Consider the following 22,990-nt stretch of genomic DNA (forward strand, 5'->3'; position numbering starts at 1 on the left):
GATTTGTTATTTTAGGGCGAAGTTTTAATAGATTGTGAAAGTTTGGACTCTTAGACTTTAAACAAACAAAACCTTGAAATTACTGATTGGCTCAACATGGTTTTACGGAAAAACTAATACAAAAACTCGGTCTTGAATTTTTGAGCAAAGCCTACAAAAGTTCCAAACGGGACAAGGGCAAGGAAGGATGGGGCTCTATTTACAACAGCAGATATTTTCTTTTCCTCTTCTTGACAGTGAGTGGACAGGACTATTTGAAAAGAAAATATTCTTTTCTTAGAGAATGGAATTTGAATTAGAGCTATTAGATTAATATTGATTATACACATTTTCTCTTTCCTTTTAGATAATTTGATCTATTAAGTGTTGATAGTAGTTGTAACCTTCCACTGCTATTGATTTTTTAAAATTACTGTCTCATATGTTCTTTTGCTTTCTATATTTACGTATTTCCATGCTGTTTTATCTGGCACATAAAAATTCATAGTGACTTCAAATTCAACATAGACTAGAGAACACACACATTTATTTTTTCTTCCTTCTATACTCAAAGAATATAAAAATAGAGAAACAAGAAAACATCAGCTTATGAATCAGAATATGATGAATTTCTGATTGAATACAGCAACTGGAAGTAAATTAGTGGCAAACCCAAGAGAGCTTACTGAACCTGTGGCCTTATTCAAAAAGTAGAAAGGATCAGCCAAGAATTGGCATCCTGCAGTACCACCAACATCAAAAGCAGGGAGGCACTTGGAGATAGAACAAGCCATGAGTACAGCCAGATAATTAAAGCCGTGGAAAGCTAAGCCATTTACCTGTTAGTATAGGTTCCTGTAATGGTTTTCCTGCTGGGTTAATGCCCGAAATTCAGTGCTCTGAATTGCTTGTTTGTCCATAGGAAATTTCACAGCGAGTGCCGTTTAGCAAGAAAGGCAGGGGCAGTAGCTTAGGTAGCTTGCAGCTGTCCTGAAGAGATATCGAACCTCCAGCATGTGGAAGTGGGATACTCTTACACCATTAAAGGAGAGCCTGGCCGGTTACATGGTTTCTTTCTCGCCTGTGGACTCATTCTATATAGGACTCCTGTGTGAATTTAAGTTTATTGTTGGGCAAACAGGAATTCTTACTTGGGCTGAAGAAGTTCACCCCAGCAATCAGAATGTAACTCTAGTCTAGACTCTCATCTACAAATAGGAATAGACAACCAGGAAGAACCATGCTTATCAGGAAGACCAGCAGTTTGAAAGAGAGGCACCAAATTCAACTAACTGAATATTGAAACACCAGAGGAAACAGTTTATGTAGGGTACAGAATAAACTTTAAATCTTCAGAGAGATTTAGGAAGATATTGTGTGCACCAAAAAAAAGAAGAGATTCCTATGGAAAAGAAACTATTGGAATTAAAATATGATCTTTTAAAGAAAAATTCAGTAGATGGGGTGGAGATCAAATTAGCTAGCTTAGAAGGAAGAATTCAGGGATTTTCTGAGAATGTAGTAGAAAGACAAAGATAGAAAATATGAGAGAAAAGTTAAAGCAATATAGAAGCTAGATTTAGCAGTCTTTTCATGTCCTGCAGTAAAAATGCTAAGAATGAATAGAGAAAATGGAGCAAAGTATAGAAACAAATTTTCCTGAGTTCAGTAAGGGCTCAAGTCTTTGGATTGAAAGGGCCCACATGGTCTGCATGTGAGGAGAACTTGTTAGAGTGGTAGCAGTGAGAATAAAGAGGAAGTGGCCCTGTGTGGTGGCTCACGCCTATAATCCCAGCACTTTGGGAGGCAAGGCGGGTGGATCACAAGGTCAAGAGATCAAGACCATCCTAGTCAACAAGATGAAACCTTGTCTCTCCTAAAAATACAAAAAATTAGCTGGGCATGGTGGCGCACGCCTGTAATCCCAGCTACTCCTGAGGCAGAGGCAGGAGAATTGCTTGAACCCAGGAGGCGGAGGTTGCGGTGAGCCAAGATCGTGCCATTTTACTCCAGTCTGGGTAACAACAGCAAAACTCTGTCTCAAAAAAAAAAGGAAGTGATAAATTTATTTAAGGGCTGATGTAGTCAGAGAAGTGAATTATGACTCCAGATTTGAAAAAGATATTTGGAGAAATGATGGCTAACAATGAACAACATGGGGGGAAAATTAGGAAAGAAATGTAGCTTAAGAGAGAAGATAGTAATTAGGCTTTAAATATAAGTTTTCACCAGTTCTAATTTCCATCCAAGAAGAATTGTTATAGACAGATTTGCCTTTGTTTGCCTTTCCTGCAGCTTAAGAATTCCTTCTACCATGTATAATAAAATTTGGTTGTCTGAGCATGACTTAGTGAGAAGAAATAGAGTTGAGTCATAGAATTAACAGGCATTGAGGTTTCGAGAGACCAAAAGCAGAAAAGTGGTTTTTGTATGCATATTAGCTGCAGAAAGCAAAGTGAATAAGAATCCTGTTAACTTGCCCAAGAGGGAGATCATGGAAGTGTCTAAGCATCAAAAGATATACAACCAATAAATTATATCCATGATCCCTAATTAAGATAGAGAAAATGACATTGCTATACCTGTTAACTTTCATTGCTTTATTGTATTCTTTATTTATAATTACCTTCTTCTAGGATGATAATGTTTTATTTCAAACAGTGGAAGGAAATTTTTGTGAATTTCCTGGGTTCTCCCAGCCCATTATTTCCCTTAAAACTATATGTTTTTCTTTTATTTATTTAAACTTTCTGTCCTCACAATCCATTCCCAAAAACTGGTATTTTTCCATTGTGAATTATTTCAGAAGCATTTTTGGGATCATGGTTCTTGTAACCGATAAGGGAGTATCTTGCTGAGTTTGAGATGTTAGTAGAGTCCCAGAAATACTTTGAGGGCGTTTGATAGTAACACTGAATGTTAGTACTTGTTCACCCAAATTCTGAGATTCTTGGTTCTCTGAACCATCCTGCTTATTTGTGTTTAGATTCAACTGATCTCTGGGCTTGGTTTGTACTACAGAGGCATGGACACTACTAGTTACATTATCACACAGCTTCTTCCACTCTTTATCACATCTTAGAATTCCTCTGAGTAGGTTCTGTTCTGAGAACACAGTTTCATTGTGATTGTCAAAGGGAATTAGTAGTTGTAACTCGAGAGGGGTTATGAGGTTGAGGTATAGTTATCTCTATTTAGAATGTTTGAATTTTTATGACAGAAGGGAAAATGACCAGGCAAAACGATAGTTTGTTGAGTAATTACAGCTCACTTAAGTCAAGATGAGATGAGTGGGCACCCCCATGTAGGCCAGAATATATTAGGAAATGCACATGATGTAAAAGGATGGGAAGAAAGCAAATCAGTCTGTTACGGTAGCTTGGGTTAATATTGTAGAGCCCCTGAGTGTTGAAGAACTGCTGAAGTGTTCAGAGCAGGGGAGTGCTATGATCAAAGCAGTGCTTCAGGAAGGTTAATCTGCCCACAGATTGCAGAAATGCCTCAGTACTTGGCACCAACCCTTATGTGTAATAGGGCTTCTAGTCATTTGTTGTAGGAGTGGCAGAAAGGAGCAAGGCAAGTCCAGAGGCTATTTTCATCCCCCTGGGATCAGGAAATACGAAGCTGAGTGGGAACGGTGACTAGGACTTTAAAAAAAAAAAAAAAAAGAAAAGTGGGAGCCAGGCGCAGTGATTCACACCTGAAATCCCAGCACTTTGAGAGGCCGAGGCAGGTGGATCATGAGGTCAGGAGTTCAAGACCAGCCTGGTCAAGATGGTGAAACCCCGTCTCTACTAAAAATACAAAAATTAGCCAGGCGCAGTGGCAGGCCCCTGTAATCCCAGCTACTCAGGAGGCTGAGGCAGGAGAATCACATGAACCCAGGGGGCAGAGGTTGCAGTGAGTTGAGATCACGCCATTGCACTCTAGCAGCCTGGGTGATAGAGTGAGACTCTGCCTCTAAACAAACAAACAAACAAACAAACGGGGTTGGATTCTTGAGAAATTGAAGAGAGTTGACAAGATCTGGCAATCTGACTATGAGGAGGGAAGAAGGAAAAGGCCATAGTGGTCATATCAAGAGAAGGTTGGTGTTTATCCAGATGAAAATATTCAGTAGTCTGTTGGACATATTAGGATGATTTTGGGAGTCATTGTTGTGGAAGTAGTAGTTGAAACCATGGGAATAAAGAAAAAGCAGAAGAGAAGGTTGAGCACACAACCCTGGGCAGAACAGAAATAAGGGATGAGGGGAGGCAGAGTAGCCAGCAGTTAACAAGGGGGAAAGAGAACTAGAAGTCACTTAAAACAACAGAGGAAAGAGCACTTCAAAAATCAGGGAGTTGATTGTTAAATTCTAATAATAGAAATGCCAAGGAGGATGAATGTCAAGAAAAGTTGTTCTGCAGGTTGAGAATTCATAGAGGATTGGGTTTATGTAGGGAAATTTGTATGGTTAGGGGCTTATAATTACTACCCTTTATTGCCTTCTTAATTGGCTTGAAGTCATAGTGTTTCATAATGCTTAGAAGGTTTTTTTTTTTTTTTGGGGACAGAGTCTTGCCCTGTCACCCAGGCTGGAGTGCATTGGCGAAATCTCAGCTCACTGCAACCTCTACCTCCCAGGTTCAAGCGATTCTCCTGCCCCAGCCTTCCGAGTAGGTGGGATCACAGGCATGTGCCACCATGCCCCCCTAATTTTTTTTGTATTTTTAGTAGAGGAGGGGTTTTGCCATATTGGCCAGGCTGGTCTCCAATGCCTAACCTCAGGTGATCCGCCCACCTCGGCCTCCCACAGTGCTGGGATTACAGGTGTGAACCACTGCACTTAGCCCATTTACTTTAATTTGAAACAGTCTGAATAAATTACATGAAAAATGCTATCTCTTAAAAATGAATAGAATATATCTCAGAGTTGATTATGTTGAGAATCCCTTTTATGAATGTAAATTTTCTGTTACATTTAATGGATATTTCTATTACTATGCCATGTTAATGAGTTTTTTAAGGACTATATATATGTAATTTAGTATCTGCAAATAAGACATATATAAATAATCATAATATGACAAACCAGTATAGTCAGAGAAGAATAGAGTGCTGTGGAAATTTCAGAGGGAGAAATTATTTCCAGCTTTCTCTTTTTTTGTGTGGAAGGAGATTTAGGGGGAAAGATTAAAGCAGAGATAATGTGGGAAAGGTGTTCCAGGTAGAAGGAACCCTGAATCAAATATAAAGTTGGGTTTTTTTTTTTTTTTAAGATGAGTTTCGCTTTTGTTACCCAGGCTGGAGTGCAATGGCGCGATCTCGGCTCACCGCAACCTCCGCCACCTGGGTTCAGGCAGTTCTCCTGCCTCAGCCTCCTGAGTAGCTGGGATTACAGGCACGCGCCACCATGCCCAGCTAATTCTTTGTATTTTTAGTAGAGACGCGGTTTCACCATGTTGACCAGGATGGTCTTGATCTCTTGACCTTGTGATCTACCAGGCTCGGCCTCCCAAAGTGCTGGGATTACAGGCGTGAGCCACCGCGCCTGGCCCAAAGTTGGGGTTTTATGGGGATGTTGAGTATTATTTTTGTTTGGCCGAACTATGTGTGGGTGGGGAACATGTGTTTATGTACATGCTAAGGGTAGTAGAGGGAAGTGCTTGAAGGAAAGTTAGGGGAGATGATAGTGGAAAGGTAGTTTTGGGCTAGAACTTAGAAGATGACACAGGTGTTTGAATTTTATGTAGAGGGAGCAGGGAGTTATTAAACATTTTTGAACAGAGGAATGATGTCACCTAGCTTTAGAAAAATGACTTATGTTTCTGTTATTTGAAATTTTAATAAGCATGTAGTACTTATACAATTAGCCAAAAAATGGTAAAGCCGAAATCATTGGTTAGGGTTCTTTTTGTCGTAAGTTTTTGACTTAAGTAGAAAAGGGAGAATTAAGGCCATTGGAATGTCTTATAAAATTTGAAGGCAGGGTTATAGCTAGACCTCAATATAGATCTAGAACCAGGAGCTAAAAAGCTGTCTCCTCTCCCTGCTTACTCTATTCTGTTACTCAAAGCACTCACAGGATTCTTTTTATTTTTTGTTTACTAGTCTAAGCCAGAGTTACAAAATGACTTTCCTCAGCTCTTATGTTCCAGCCACTGGGAGGGAGGAAAGGGAAGGGACTGCCTTGCTCATGGTTTTTGTTTCTCAGGGATAGGACTTTGATTTTATTGTGCTTAAAGATGAACTTACTTTTTACCACTTTATAGCTAGTGCCAATCAACTGTGGCCAGGAGAGTATAAATACACTGTGGGAATTTACTTCTTTAGATGAGAGGGTTAGTTAAGAGAGGTTAGGCAGAATCCCAAAGGTTGTTTATTACAGTTATGCACTTTGAATTTTTGCCATTGTTCAATCTACTGGTTGGAAGTTAGTAGAGAATTTTCATATTCTCTAATTAAATTTATAGAATATGAAAATTGTACAAACATTTCCCACAATAAGCTACAGAATGTATTTTAAGTTGAACCTTAACAAAACTGGTTACCCATTTGGGAACATGGGGTGTTACAGACTGAGGAGATAAGAGTATTGGGGTCCTAAAAATGTTCTATATTTTGTTCAGAGTAGTGATTACAAAGGTTTATGTATGTATCAGAATTCATCAAGATACGCTCACTTGATGGACGTAAGCAATACGTTGATTACTTCAATTTAAAAAGAAGTTCAGACAAAGTCGACTTGTTTATCTGCCCTGCCTTGTAATATAGATGCCCATATACCATTGTAAATCACTTAAGTTCTCTTTCACATTAGATTAGATACGTTTTTGATACACATTTATCTTTCACAGAATTTAAGTGTCTCAGAAATGAAACTATCATGGTGACATTTTAATACATGATATAAAAAAACTAATGGCTTTGATTTACCTTTTCCCCTGATTTAGGAGCTGTGACTGATGAGAATTAAAGGCCATGGATGAAGATGGGCTTGAATTACAACCACAAGAACCAAACTCATTTTTTGATGCAACAGGTATAACTGCTTGAATTGTTCCATTTCCCATCTACCAGATTTGGAATTGGTTATCACATCAATAAATTGCTAGAACTCTAACATTGATAATTCACACTTAGGTTATCTTGTTATCCTGTCAAAATTCATAGATGTTACAGTGAGCATATTATTATTACCCTCCTCAAAGAGGTGGCTCCTCAGAACCAACTCTCATATTCTTGTCAGTGACAGCAGTGATATCAAAACCTTAGTTTTATCTTCAGTTATGAAGATGATATCTTACCCAGTTATGTCCTGAATTCCTGTTGGTTCTCCCTTTAAAAATATTGCTTGTTAGCTTTGTTTGGACCTTTGTTTAAAAAAGGAAAAAGAAAAAATACTCTTTGTTTACATCTGCTCTTCTTCATCCTAGTGCCTACCACATAGACAGGCTCTTTTGTCTCATACTTAGTCTGGAATAACTTTTGCATTATTTTTCTTACCCTTAGTCTCTCTTATCTAGCCTGCTGATCAGAGTACTCATTGTAAAATAACATGTGGATCATGTCATTTCTCTGTTCTCCAATACCCAGCAGATAAAGAAGGTCCCCCATGTTGACACTGTCCTATTTTTATAACCCTCTCTCTTACAAGTTCCCAAAAGGAGACTTCTGTTTCGGGAAGATGGAGTCTTCACTCCCCAGAGTGTACAAGGAAGATTATACTCAGGAAATTCTAAAAAACAGGAAAAAAAAAAAAGTATTAGAAAAAATGTATTTCAAATTACCCATGGTTATAATTATATAATGTTGCAAAGTGGTTACACTTGTGTTTTGGGTTTTTTTGTTTGTTAGTTTTCAGATAGGGTCTTGTTCTGTCACCTAGGTTGGAGCACAGTGGCGCCATCTTGGTCCACTGCAACCCCTGCCTCCCAGGCTCCAGTGATCTCCTGCTCAGCTTCCCGAGTAACTAGGGCTACAGGTGTGTGCCACAATGCCTGGCTAATTTTTTTTTTTTGTGGGGGTAGAGATGGGGTTTTGCCATGTTGCCCAGGCTGTTTTTGAACCCCTGGGCTCATGTGATCTGCCTGCCTCAGCTTCTTATATAAGTATTGGGATTATAGGTGTGAGCCACCACGCTTGGCCTATACTTGGTTTTATAATATAAAAGGGGTTTGAGGCCAGATGAGGTGGCTCATGCCTGTAATACCGACACTTTGGGAGGCCGCAGTGGGTGGATCACTTGAGGCCAGGAGTTTAAGACCAACCTGGCCAACATACTGAAACCCTGTTTCTACTACAAATATAAAAAAATTAGCTGGGCATGGTGGTGCACACCTGTAATCCCAGCTACTTGGGAGACTGAGGCAGGAGAATTGCTTGAACCTGGGAGGCAGATGTTGCAGTGAGCTGAGATCATGCCACTGCATTCCAGTCTGGGTGATAGAGCAAGACTCTGTCTTGAAAGAGAAAAAAAAGGAAAAAAAATATAAAAGGATTTTATGTCACACCAGGTAGCTACCCTTATTAAAAATAAAATGTTAATAAGTTTTCCATTGGACTGTAAATGATCAGATTGTAGTATATTAAAGGAATAGCAATGAACTTTATCAGGAAATTAAATGTCAGTGATTTCAAATTTTCAAATTTTCTTTTTATTATCATTTTATTTTTCTTCTAGAGACAGAGTCTCACCCAGTTGCCTAGGCTAGAGCACGATGGCATGATCGTAGTTCATTGTAACCTCAAACTCCTGTGCTCAAGGGATCCTCCTATCTCAGCCTTCCAAGTAGCTCAGACTACAGGTGTGTGCTACCAAGCCCAGCTAATTTTATTTTGTGGAGTCGGGGGTCTTACTATGTTGCCCAGGCTGCTCTGGAACTCCTGGACTCAAGTGATCCTCTCGCCTTGGCCTCCCGTAGTGCTGAGATTACAGGTGTGAGCCACTGTGCTTGGCCAAATTTTAAAATTTTCTTTAGTCTCTAAATCCAGTGGGGATCTATGTGTGTGTTTCTTAACAACTTGGGATAGTCTTTTAACTCAGGTTTGGAAATCTCAATTTGATAATGATAAACATAAAGTTTGTAATTCTTTCTTCCTTGGAGCATGAAGTATAATTAATATACTTGAAGGAGGGACTAAACTCTTTGGAGAAAAATGTGCAGTGTTTGTTCACTTAATCTCGCCACGGGCAAGCCTAGGTCATGGGCTAAGCGGTAGATCAAAGGGTATTGCATTTTAGTCTTGATTAATAACACTTATGGTATTTATCTTTGAGCAAGTCACTTAATCTGCCAGGGCCTCTGTTTTCATATGTCATAATAATAATGGAACCTCTGATTACAGTTTTTGAGAACACTTCCCATACATTCCCATTTGATCATCACCACATTCCCATTTGATCATCCTACTATCTGTATGCATGGCAGATACTAATGTCCTCATTTTACTGATGAGGAAACTGAAACTCAGAGGTTGAATGACTTGCCCAAGGTCACAAAACTAATAAATCTCCTACCCTGCTGTACTCTCTGATTTAGATTATGGGTTTTTTTTTGGGTTTTGTTTTGTTTTTGAGATGGAGTCTCACTCTGTCGCCCAGACTGGAGTGCAGTGGCTGCGATCTCTGCTCACTGCAACCTCCGCCTCCCTGGTTCAAGTGATTCTCCTGTCTCAGCCTCCCGAGTAGCTGAGATTACTGGTGCAGATCACCATGCATGGCTAATTATTGTATTTTTAGTAGAGACAGAATTTTGCCATGTTGGCCAAACTGGCCTGAACTCTTGACCGCAAGTGTGGGAGCCTGCCTCAGCCTCCCACAGTGCTGGGATTACAGGCGTGAGCCACCGTCCCTGGCTGATTTACATTTTGTAACCAGTGCTCTTGCCACTAAATGTTTTTATCTTTATGTATGCAAAATGGAAATTAGTGATTTATTTCCTAATGATAACACTGAAAACAAATACAAGCATTTTGTAAAAGTTCTGTAGAAATTAAAGTGAACATATTCTTTTATTCATTTTCTTTTTTTGAGACGGAGTTTTGCTCTTGTTGCCTAGGCTGGAGTGCAATGGCGTGATCTTGGCTCACTGCAACCTCTGCCTCCCGTGTTCAAGCAGTTCTCTTGCCTCAGGCTCCCAAGTAGCTGGGATTACAGGCATTTGCTACCATGCCTGGCTAATTTTGTATTTTTAGTAGAGACGGGGTTTCTACATGTTGGTCAGGCTGGTCTCGAACTCCCAACCTCAGGTGATCCACCTGCCTCCGCCTCCCAAAGTGCTGGGATTATAGGCATGAGCCATCGCGCCTGGCCTAAAGTGAACATATTCTTTTTATTAGTTCTAGATGTAATTAAAATAGATATTAGTTGACTTTCTATAATTTTTAGTGTTCTTGAGCCTTTGGTTTTCCTTTTTTTTTGTAAATAGAGTCTCATTCTGTTGTCCAGGCTAGAGTGCAGTGGTGTAGTCGAGGCTCACTGCAACCTCCACCATCTGGGTTCCACCGATTCTCCTGCCTCAGCCCCCCGAGTAGCTGGGATTATAGGCATGTACCACCATGCCTGGCTAATTTTTGTATTTTTAGTAGAGATGGGGTTTCACCATGTTGGCCAGGCTGGTCTTGAACCCCTGACATCACTTGGCCTCCCAAAGTGCTGGTATTACAGGCATGAGCCGCTCTGCTGGGCCTGATCATTTTTGTTTGTTGATTAACCTATGTGTTTCTCTAAGGGCCTGTCCAGTGACACACAGTCATTGAGTTAGGCACCTGGTTGGACGCAGCCTGGTCTGAGTCAACCAGAGGCACTAATCTACTGAATAGCTATTTAGGTAAGGCTTTTGTAAAACTTTCTTTACTTTTCTCTAGAACAGAAACCAAGATATTTTATGTATTTTATCTTATATTTTTGAAAAGGATATATGATTTCTATTTCCATTTGTGACATTCATTCAGAATGATATTTTCTGAGCGCCATACACTGTGCAAACTGTGTGATCTTGGTGAAGTCATTTAATCTCACTGGGCTTCAATTGATTGAATCTTCTACCTTCATTCCTTAACTGCAAAATTGACTAGAGTAGGGTTTCCTATGTAACTGCCTTGAGAGTTGGTGTCTAGGGGGACGGAAGGAAGCTAGATGGAGGCGGTGTACCCTGCTGAAGTAGGGGCAGCTCCCACTGCAACTACTCTCACCCTCCACCACCCCAGCACAGCTGCACTTGTATTTATCCTATCTGTCCCCAGGGCCTCTTCAACCCAGTTGTCTTTCCTCCTCAACTGTGGCCTTTTGTCCCTTTTTAAATTTATCCTCTGATCCTCATATGTCCTAGATTCAGAGGATGATTTCTAAATTTCTGTAGCCATACATGGAGCATATTGGTGGTATATTGCACCAGAACAAAAAGGGAAGCATGTGAAGGGAGAAAGGAAAAAAACTAGAAGTAAAAGAAACACATAGGAGAGATGAAAAGAAGAACAAATGCGAGTTGAGGAGAGGGAGGTGGAGCAAAAAGGTAAAACACATATACTGAGGGAAAATAGTATATTTGTCACCTGAAGTTGCGTTACTTAATTTTTATAATCTTCCCTTAAGTACCTATGTATATGGGCTTTTTCTTTTTTTTTCCCCCCCCAGCAGAGTCTTGCTCTGTCACCCAGGCTGGAGTGCAGCAGTACCACCTCGGCTCACCGCAACCTCCACCTCCTGGGTTCAAGCAATTCTCCTGCTTCAGCCTCCCAGGAAGCTGGGATAGGCTTGCGCCACCACACCCGGGCTAATTTTTGTATTTTTAATAGAGATGGGGTTTCGCAGTGTTATCCAGACTGGTCTCAAACTCCTGGTTTCAAGTCATCTGCCCATCTTGGCTTCCCAGTGCTGAGAATACAGGTGTGAGCCATTGCACCTGGCTGTATATGGATTTTATTAGTGTGCCTAGAATTTTACTTTTGTCAATATAGTTCTTCTGTGACTGCCTCAATTGCTTTGTTCTCCTAATTTAAAAAAATCTATTCATTGATTTGGGATGATTGAAAAGTTCTTGTGTTAAAAACATCTTTCTAATATGATTCAAAAATAGATTCCCTCTTTATTTCTTTAATCTTTGTTAATGTTTAAGAAAACTGAGGAGCCAGTCTGTTTTCCCAGTAGAAATTAAGTAACATTTACATTAATTGTAGTCACGCATACTTACCTGAAATTTGTCATTTTAATTTTTATTTTTTTAAGGAGCTGATGGTACACACATGGATGGTGATCAAATTGTTGTGGAAGTACAAGAAACTGTTTTTGTTTCAGATGTTGTGGATTCAGACATAACTGTGCATAACTTTGTTCCTGATGACCCAGATTCTGTTGTAATCCAAGATGTTATTGAGGACGTTGTTATAGAAGATGTTCAGTGCCCAGATATCATGGAAGAAGCAGATGTATCTGAAACGGTCATCATTCCTGAGCAAGTGCTGGACTCAGATGTAACTGAAGAAGTTTCTTTAGCACATTGCACCGTCCCAGATGATGTTTTAGCTTCTGACATTACTTCAGCCTCAATGTCTATGCCAGAACACGTCTTGACGAGTGAATCTATACATGTGTCTGATGTTGGACATGTTGGACATGTTGAACATGTGGTTCATGATAGCGTAGTAGAAGCAGAAATTGTCACGGATCCTCTGACCACCGATGTAGTTTCAGAAGAAGTATTGGTAGCAGACTGTGCCTCTGAAGCAGTCATAGATGCCAATGGGATCCCTGTGGACCAGCAAGATGATGACAAAGGCAACTGCGAGGACTACCTTATGATTTCCTGTAAGTCTTGGGGTACAGTGATTGTCAAAGGTGTTTTCGAAGGCTGCCTTTCCTAATTTTTATCAGGGGTGAAATTTTTTTGATTTTAAATGTATATAAAACTAATCTCATAGACCTACCTGCATTGTGTTTTAGTTAGGAGGCTACAAGATAACTGAAAATTAAGTAAGGCCAGGTGTGGTGGCTCACGCCTGTATTCCCAGCACTTTGGGAGGCCGGGGTGGGTGGATCACCTGAGGTCAGGGGTTCGAGAGCAGCCTGGCTAACATGGTGAAACCCCATCTCTACTAAAAATACAAAAATTAGCCAGGTGTGGTGGCACATGCCTGTAGTCCCAGCTATTCAGGAGGCAGGAGAATCACTTGAACCCAGCAGGCAGAGGTTGCAATAAGCCGAGATTATGCCATTGTACTCTAGCCTGGGTGACAGAGCAAGACTTTGTCTTAGGGGGGAAAAAAAAAAGAAATGGTGCAGAGTAGAGTTGTTTCTATAGGAGGACACGAGGACAATGAGATTTCTTCAGTTTAGAAAGACAAAGGCTTGAGGCCAGGCATGGTGGCTCACGCCTATAATCCCAGCACTTTGGGAGGCAGAGGCAGGTGGATCACCTGAGGTCAGGAGTTTGAGATCAGCCTGGCCAACATGGTGAAACCCCCTCTCTATTAAAAATAAAAAAATTAGCTGGGTGTGATGGCGGGCACCTGTAATCCCAGCTACTCAGGAGGTTGAGGTAGGAGAATCACTTGAACCTGGGACTCGGAGGTTGCAGTGAGCCAAGATTGTGCCACTGCACTCCAGCCTGGGCGACAGGGCAGGACTCCTCAAAACAAAACAAAACAAAAATGCTGAACGGGAAAGAACTGACTGAACTTTGGAGTCATGGAGGATGTGATCAGGCTTTTATCAGCCTTTATTAGAATTATGAACCCTCTTGAAACCTAAAAGGACTTCAACTTGGGGGGAAAAAAAGAAGTCTAACCAAGCTACTTATATTCTTTTTGTTTATTTGTTTTGGAGACAGAGTCTTGCTCTGTCGTCCAGGCTGACGTGCAGTGGCGCGATCTTGGCTCACTGCAACCTCTGCCTCCTGAGTTCAGGTGATTCTTGTGCCTCAGCCTCCTGAGTAGCTGGGATTGTAGGTGCACACCACCATGCACAGCTAATTTTTTGTATTTTTAGTAGAGATGGGGTTTTGCCACGTTGCCCAGTATGGTCTCGAATTCCTGAGCTCAGGCAGTGTGCCTGCCTTGACCTCCTAAAGTGCGGGGATTACAGGTGTCAGACACTGTGCTGCTACTTATTTTCTTGAATATGGATACACAGTACTGTTTAGGTAATACTTATGTACGTATATGTAAAATACTATATAACAGATAACATGAAGAGTATGAAGCATGATTCCAAAACATGGTATCAAGTATAAAGTATTTTGAAGCACACCTTTAAATGTTTATCTTAGCATCAGCAAGGACAGCTGTTATCTTCTTACAACATATTTGTTGGTACCACTTTCAGAGATAAAATTCCAGGTTGGCTAGGCCACGGTTCTGACCCAGTATGGAAATTCTTATGCCTTAAGGAATTAAACTTCAAATATAAAGGATATAGACTCTTTATAAATTTTCAAAAATATTTGCTTTGCTTGAATACCTGTTTTAATACAGGAAGTTAATATAGCATTAATATATTGAAGTCCACCAGCATTTTAGGAAACTTCTTTGAGATTTTGAAACTCCTTTGAAAACTCCTTGAGATTTTGAAAAAGAATTCTTTGTGGAAAGAGGAAGAAAATGCCTTTTTTCAACACATGTTTATTGGACCCTTAATGTGTGAGACATTGTTGTAGGTAGCATAGATACAGAGATATGCTAAATAAATACATACATAAAACCATTATCCCTGGAGAGCTTATGATCTGCTGTGGGAGAGAAAGTTTGTAGTGTGATACAGAGGTGTGAATATACTGCCATGGAGACCGGATGGAGTAGCTGACCTTTGAAATCAAGGATGAATTCTAGTTTTACAGGGTGTCGGAGGGTATAGGTGGCAGAAAGACATTCCAGGCAAATAGTATAGTATGTTAAAAACAAAAAAAAGGTTCTGGCCTTCGCTGATATTGATGGGAACTTTAGGATATACTTAAAGATCTTGTGTACATTCTGTTTTATTCCTTAGAATAAATTCGTGGAAATAGAATTGGTAGATCAAAGGGTATACACATTTGCAAGTTTGGTTATGCTTCAAGTTTGGTTAAATTCCCTTGGTATTTTGCCTTAATATTCCCCTCACCAAGTTTATGGGAATGTTCATTTCCCCACACTCTAACCAATACAGAGTATTGTTTTTCTTTTTAGTTTTTGCCAGTATGATAGAGAAAAATAGGGTATCCTGTTTCAATTTCGAAATTATTTTAGGACGATAATCCTGGTATGTGCAGTAAGACTAAATCAGGGAGAGATTAGTAGTAGAGAACTGTTGAAATGATTCACATATGAGATGAATATCTAAAGTACATTAATAGTAAAGGGGACAGAGAGGTAGCTGCATTCAAGAGATTATGGATGAAATTTGATGATAGATTAAAGAGGCTAGGGGTGTGAGGAAGAAAGGTAATTTAAGGATGACTCTAAGTTTTCTACCTTGGGAGAGTGGGTGCCTGGTCATGCTGTTACCTGAAAGGAGGAGTAGGTTTGGTGGGGAGGGGCGGGGGCAGGGGGAAGATTTTTCACCTGTTACAGTTTGAGTTGCTTGCTGGTGGATGTTTTTTCTAGGCAGTTGAAAAGATGTGACTTTGGTGCTTTTGAGAGAGTTTGTGGCTAGAGGAAGAAATTTAGGATAATAAGAATGTAGGCAGTATCATGTATGGAAGTGGATGGTGGTCTCCAGAGCATGCTTGTAGAATATGAGTGTCAAGTATGGCTCCTATAGGTATTTAAGAAGTAGGCAGAAAAGAGTCCATGTAAAATGAGGTTTTAGGAAGAGAAGGAGGAGAAAAAGTGTTTTTAACACTGTTAAGGATAAAAAGTTTCTGCAAGTATCAGCCACTGAAGAGAAAGCAGGCTTTTTTGTTTGGCATTTAGGTCATTGGTATCTAAATTAGAGTGGGTTCAGTAAGGCATGGGCTAGTGGAGAGGAGATAGAAGAGATGAGCTAGGATGGATTGAGAAATTAGTGAAAGTAGGATTAGGCGAAACAGTTTGGATAAATTGCCATTTTGGTCAGCAAAGGGACTGAAGAGGCGGGAGTATAGCTTTTGATGGTTGCCTGGATGGCAAAAGTAAGTTGAACATGTTTATACACTTACAGGAAAAAAAAGAATCCCTGGACAGAGACAGCCTGAAGATAAAGAAAGGAAGGGCTAACAGATAGAGCAGGTTCCAGAGAAGGGGAAGGGACTGGGTGGGGTCCAGGGCTGTAGGGATGGCTATTAGGTGAGTGCAGGAGACGAAAAGTGACTCCCCTTCTCTGAGATGGGAAGGCAGTTAAGGATGAGGCCCCTTTCCAGCTACAGAATGTAAAAGGAGTGTTTGAATGTTGGGAGCTAATTTGTCTGTGAAGCAGGTTTATCTGCTCATACAGAAGGATTGCAGAGGTTGGGTGGAAAGCTGAAGGATAATGGGAAAGGGTTGAAAAGCTTTGGTCGTTTGGGGATAGGCCAATGTAGGAAGCCAAGAATTTATGAGATAGATTGCTGAACTGCATTGAGGGGCCAGCTGAGGTTGTAAGTACAATGCAGTATTTAGTATGAAAATGCTATTTTAGTTTATTTTGTTTTGAGATGGAGTCTCGCTCTGTTGCTCAGGCTAGAGTACAGTGGTGCGATCTCGGCTCACTGCAATCTCCGCCTTTTGGGTTCAAGTGATTCTTGTGCCTCAGCCTTCTGAGTAGCTGGGATTACAGGCCACCATGCACAGCTAATTTTTGTATTTTTTTGTAGAGACGGGGTTTCACCATGTTGTCCAGGCTGGTCTTGAACTCTTGACCTCAGGTGATCCACCCACCTCAGCCTCCCAAAGTGCTGGGATTACAACAGGCATGAGTCACTGCGCCCAGCTGAAATGCTATTTTAAAATGCAGGTTGAGTTTCCTTAATCCGAAAATCCAATATCTGACGTGCTCCAGAATCCAGAACTTTCTAAGTACAGGCGTGACACCACACGTGAAGAATTCCACACCTGACACTTGATTTCTGATTTTTGTATTTTTAGTAGAGACGGGGTTTTGCCATGTTGGCCAGGTTGGTCTCAAACTCTGGTCTCAAGCAGTCGATCTGCCTGCTTGAGGTAATTTTATACGATATGTTTTAAACAATTTTGTGCCTGAAATTTTGTTTGTTTCAGGCACAAAATTGTTTAAAACATATCGTATAAAATTACCTTCAGGCTATGTGTATAAGGTGTATATGAAACACAGATAAAATTTCATGTTTAGACTTGGGTTCCATCCCTAAGATAGCTCATTATGTATATGCAAATATTGCAAAATCCACAAAAGTCTGAAACACTTCTGGTCCGAGTATTTTGGATAAGGGGTACTCAGCCCTTACTACTGCCACATTTTCTATTACAAGACCGGGCAACCCGGAGCCAAGGCTAGAGAAAGCAGAGAGTTGAGTTCATCCCAGTTTATGAAGGGAGGAGGGTCTGCTGAAATACTGAAGAGGAGAAAGCACTCGCTTCTCCTTGACTTCTCTCTGTACTTTCTAACCTTTCTGTTTTCCTCAGCTTTTTTGCTAAGGAGTGAAATGCATGGTATTGGTTTGCCCTTTAATTGCACAGTATCTCTTGCCTTTACTTTCTACATTTTTAGAAAGTTCAGCCCTTCAAGGAAGTCATTGAAAAAAACCGAGAAGTTGCTTTAGTAACAATTGATTCAGCATATCAGCTTCTTGTAGTACAGAATTTCTAAGATAAGACATGTAAAATTTTACAGATTTGTAAAATTTTCATTAAAAATCTTATAGTCATCTTTAGGCCTTGGGTTTCTCCTAATTTATATAGATTTTAATATTCCTGAAAAAGTAAATACGGATGAACATAAATGGCTATCATTAGTTTATTTTAATATATGTTTTATGTACGTGTATATACTTAAATAATATAATTTCTCTCCTTTTAAATGAAACATATCCAAACTCAAAGAATGCAAAAATACATTTAAACAAATACGTACGCACATGAGCATTTGCTTGCACACACGTACTATTTCCCTATTTCAGTATAATGAAATGGTTGGATTGTTTTTAAATTGGGCTTAGAGGTGGTGGGCTTTAGTAGTGCCTCTGTCTTCTCTATTATTATTTTTGAGATGAAATCTTGCTCCGGAGTGCGGTGGTGCCGTCGTGGCTTACTACCACCTCTGCCTCCTGGGCTCAAGCAGTCTTTCCACCTCAGCCTCTCAAGTAGCTGGGGTAACAGGCATGCGCCACCACACCTGGCTAATTTTTGTATTTTTTGTAGAGATGAGGTTTTGCCGTGTTGCCCAGACTGGTCTTGAACCAGCCTGGGCTCAAGCAGTTCGCCTACTTCAGCCTCCCTAAATTCTGCAGTTACAGATGTGAGCCACCTTGCCTGGCCTATATAGGCACATTTGTACTCTTATTCCCCTCTACCTCAACATCTGCCCTTTCCCTTCAAAAGTAATGATTGTATTTTAAAATTTAATTTACTATTGGCTTCGGAATCAAACCAGCTGAACACTTTAGACTTAATTAACATTTCTCTTGACTGTGCCTCCCAGTAAAGATACTTAATGATGTTTTATTTTAATTAATTAATTCATTTATTTTTGAGACAGAGTTTTGCTCTGTTGCCTAGACTGGAGTGCAGTGGCACAATCTTGGTTCACTGCAACCTTTACCTCTCAGGTTGAAGTGATTCTCCTGCCTCAGCCTCTGGAGTAGCTGCGACTACAGGCACGTACCACCATGTCTGGCTAATTTTTGTATTTTTAGTAGAGGAGGGGTTTTGCCATGTTGGCCAGGCTGGTCTCAAACTCTGGCGTCAAGCGATCTGCCTACCTCGAGCTCCCAAAGTGCTGGGATTACAGGTGTGAGCCACCATGTCCGGCCTTAATGATGCATTTTAACTTAAAACCTGTATTGAGGTCAGGCGCAGGGACTCATGCCTGTAATCCCAACACTTTGGGAAGCTGAGGTGGGAGGGTCGCTTGAGGCCAGGAGTTCAGAGGTTACAGTAAGCCTTGATTGCATCACTGTATTCCAGCCTGGGTGACAGAACGAGACCCTGTTTCTTAAAAACCCCCTCCCAAGACCCCCTAAAATACCTATATTGATTTCAGAAGTTAAGGATTAACAAAGGTTTTGTTGTAAGTATGTAGAGGAACTATGGGCTGATTTATCGGTAGTCGACTTTAATGGTTTTTATAATATGATGAGAGATGGTAGTATCTCTGATTTCTTACATTTATTCAACACTTTATTTTTAGGTCAGAAATGTGGCCAGATGTGCAAGCACTCTCTTTTCTTTAAAAGTTTCATTATGTTATTGGATCTGAGTGTCTAATAAACAGCTTTTATAATGTCTTTAGTATCCATCTTGGCAGGTTTCTTACTTCTGCAGGTCTCATTTGAAATGATGATGGGCTAGGTAAAGTGGCTCACACCTGTAACCCCAGCATTTTGGGAGGCTGAGAGGGGAGGATCTCTTGAGGCTAAGGAGTTCGGGACCAGCTTGGGCAATGTGGCAAGACCCTGTCTCTACCAAAAAAAAAAAAAAAAAAAAAAAAAAGATTAGCTGGTGTGGTGGTGTATGCCTGTAGTCCCAGCTACTCAGGAAGCAGTCAGGAGGATCTCTTGAGCACAGGAGTTTGAGGTTGCTGTGGGCTGTAGTAATCATACGCTATACTTCAGCCTGTGTGAAAGAGTGAGACCCCATCTCTAAAAAATCCAAAAACAAAAAAACCCACACAAAATAACATTAAATAATGATGAAGCAGTCCTTATTCTTTATAATATCGTGGTTGTGTATATAGACACAAATGTTCATTGTCACATATAGCTACCTTTGAGGTTAGGATGACTGACTTCCTTACTCTTTGCAATCTAGATTTTATGATAGGCTTCTAAATTACATGTTTCTTGAGGACAGGAACCATTTACTGCGTCTTCGCTGCTTATATATCTTCCCCATCACACCATATGCGTATTAGGTATGAAATAAATATTTGTTGAATAAATGAATGTTATAGCTGAAGGTCTGTGTACATCATGCCTCATCCAAGGCATTAATGATACATTTCTTCCCTACTAGTAGCTATTGTCTCTTGATAACAATAAAAATAGGTAATAATAAACTTTCAGTAAATTATATCTGTGTGCCAGAATTGAAAATATGTTGTTAGTTTTTGAAATGAGATCTCAGTGTGTTTCCCAGGCATGCATGCATACATACATACATGCCTGTAGATGTATAGTGGGTAACTACAGGCCCAATCATAGTGCACTGCAGCCTCAACTAATAACTTGTCCAAGGTCACACCCAGTAGCATTAGGGTGAGGTTTTGAAACCAGTTATATTTTATTCCGAAGTGTCCTCTCTCTCTCTCTCTCTTTCTCTCTCTCTCTATGTATGTATATATGTGTGTATAATTTAATACTACAAAGCAGTGTAGAGTTCATGGTAAATAGTACTTATTGGTAGATGGGGGAGGCAAATAGAATTCCAAAGATAAATAAAATTTACAGTATTAATGAATACCAGATTTTAACAATGTTAAAAGATAATTTTTTGGGAGGGGGGGTTTAAACATTTTCTTATTTAACCCATTCCAGCAGAAGCTCAGACTGTTTCTAAACCCCATCCTGTTGTTTTTCTAAATGAAAAGTATTTTTTTTCAGATTTGTGTTTATATGAGAAAAAGGAATCCATATGTAAGCTATTATTATTCTCTTGCCACTGTTGATTTTTCTTGTGCCTTCATTTATTGAGAAAATATTTATCGATCAGCCTTAATGAGCTGTGAACCTCACTAGGGGTTGGAGATAAACAGCGAAGTCCCTGGCTTTTTATGAGTTCACAGTCTGGGAGGGAAGAGAAACAGAATACAGGCAATTTCAGTTGAGTATGAGAAGGTTTGACCAGACCACAGGAAGCTCTGTAGATTAAAAAAAAAGAAAAAAAGTATGAGAAGGTATATAAATAGATACACAAAGTACTTTAGAAGCACTAAAGGAGAAAATGGGGCTGGGTGCGGTAGCTCATGGCTGCAATCCCAGCACTTTCAGAGGCCGAGGTGGGCAGATCACGAGGTCAGGAGTTCGGGACCACTCTGACCAACATGCTGAAACCTCATCTCTACTGAAAATAGAAAAATTAGCTGAGTGTGGTGGCATGCACCTGTAATCCCAGCTACTCAGGAGGCTGAGTCAGGAGAATTGCTTGAACCTGGAAGGTGGAGGTTGTAGTGAGTCAAGATTGTGCCACTGTACTCCAGCCTAGGTGACAGAGTGAGACTCCATCTCCAAAAAAAAAAAAAGAAAACGGAAAATTTTTGGTACACTTGAGAGAGATAAATGCTACAAAAGCATTATAAGCTGAAATTCTATGGAAGCTCACTTGAAGAAACTGACCAAATTTATTTCATCTCCTATCATTTTCCTCCTTTCTGTATTTGAAGTAAATTCCACATATCATTTTTTTCCTAAATATTTCAGTATTCTCAAAGACAAGGATTTAAAAAATTTTTTCAAAACTTTAAAAAGTAATTTGAGATGAACTCAATCTGAAGGGTGTAGAAAATAAAATGTTCAGTAGGTGGCTGAGGAGGGAAGAAAGGCAGAGAGATGTGAGAGATTGTTGAGTGTTCAGAGACCTATTCTTTGGGTGCTAATAATGTCTGGTGAGGAGGGTGGAGGAAGTGGAGAGAAAGAAGACTGGCAAAATAGGACCCAAAGTGTAAAGGCTCTTGAACATAGAAGCCTGCTTTACGTTTTGGATGTGGGAAGCTGTTAAAGGATTTTAGGCAGATTAATAATAAATAACATGTTTAGATCTATAGTTTAGAAAGAGAATGGCAGTGTTCAGGGCAGATGCAAGGTAAGAGTGAAATCAGAAACGAAAAGTACATTTTGAAAGGTTATTGTGGTGGTCCAGGTAAGAAACAGATGATAATAGTTTGAAATAAGGTTTTATCAGTAGAAATTAGCAGAAACTGATTCATCACACATTTAGGAGGTAGAATTTGGATTAAATTTAGGGTTGAGAAAGGGGAGGGTTTGTAGCTCACTTCTTGGTTTCCGGTCTATGCAGCTGGGTACATGACAAAACTGGTAGAAGAGGAGCAAATGGATATGCTAAAGAGTTACTGACAGGGTTGCTGCATACAAATACACTGTAAAGGGACCCCTGCACCTGTGGAATGAGGTGGCCCTGGTTTGCCCTGGCTATCCAGTTTAGGTATTTTGACCAGTCGTTCTAATGAAGCATGACTTTGGTCACAGTAGACATCCAATAAAACGTGGTTCAGGGAGCGAATAAATATATAAAGTCCAAGCCCCTATGTTTAATATATAAACCCTGGGGGCCAACACAATCTGATAGTTTATTGGTTGATTCTAGGGACTGTTAGCGTACAAGAGATAGTAAGAGATTTACTCTTTCCTTCCATGGGCTAATTATTGGCTAGGTATGTATTTTACCATTAGTTTTATGTATGTACCCTACCATATGTTTTTTAAACCAGGGAGCAAATAAGTACGTAAAGTTCAAACCCCTGTGTTTAATGTATAAACTCTGAGGGTCGACACAATCTTGTTGTTTATTGATTGATTCTAGGGACTATTAGAATAGAAGAGATAGTAAAATATTTACTCCTTTGTTTCATGGGCTAATTACATAAAAAATAATGTATTTTATCATTATTTTTATGTATGTACCCTACCAGTTCTTTTTTAAAAAACCATTTGATAAAACACAGGATAAAAATTTGGATTTTGAAAAATTGTTATTTACTGAACTAAGGATAGTTTGGAGAAAGTGTATTAAACATTTTTAAAATTTATTTCATTATTTAAAATTTTTTTTAAGTTGCCAAATAAAAGTTATATATATTTATGGTGCACAACATGATGTTTTGAAATATGTATGTATTGTGAAAAGGGTAAGTGGAGCTAATTAACGTATGTTACCTCACATTCTTATTTTTTTGTGGTGAGAACACTTAAAATCTAGTCTCAGTGATTTTTTAAGTATATAGTACATT

The 22,990-nt window shown here is 39.8% G+C and overlaps 1 protein-coding gene across 34 annotated transcripts in view; it reads left to right on the top strand.

The window, feature by feature from the left end:
- ZFX (zinc finger protein X-linked) overlaps positions 1–22,990 on the top strand; it is a 65,005-nt gene that overhangs the window by 19,651 nt on the left and 22,364 nt on the right. For 12 of the 34 annotated variants that reach the window (XM_078362562.1, XM_035289564.3, XM_078362570.1 and 9 more), the window contains 2 exons: positions 6,915–7,003; positions 12,191–12,769. In XM_078362562.1, coding sequence (XP_078218688.1) covers positions 6,943–7,003; positions 12,191–12,769 — 640 coding nt within the window. In that variant the 5' untranslated portion in view covers positions 6,915–6,942. Of the gene's footprint in view, positions 1–6,914; positions 7,004–7,849; positions 7,946–8,644; positions 8,769–12,190; positions 12,770–22,990 lie in introns of all 34 variants that reach the window. The other 22 variants (XM_035289553.3, XM_035289560.3, XM_078362558.1 and 19 more) reach the window with 3 other exon arrangements.

Source organism: Callithrix jacchus, chromosome X (assembly GCF_049354715.1).
Source record: "Callithrix jacchus isolate 240 chromosome X, calJac240_pri, whole genome shotgun sequence".
In the NCBI taxonomy this organism is placed as follows: Eukaryota; Metazoa; Chordata; class Mammalia; order Primates; family Cebidae; genus Callithrix; species Callithrix jacchus.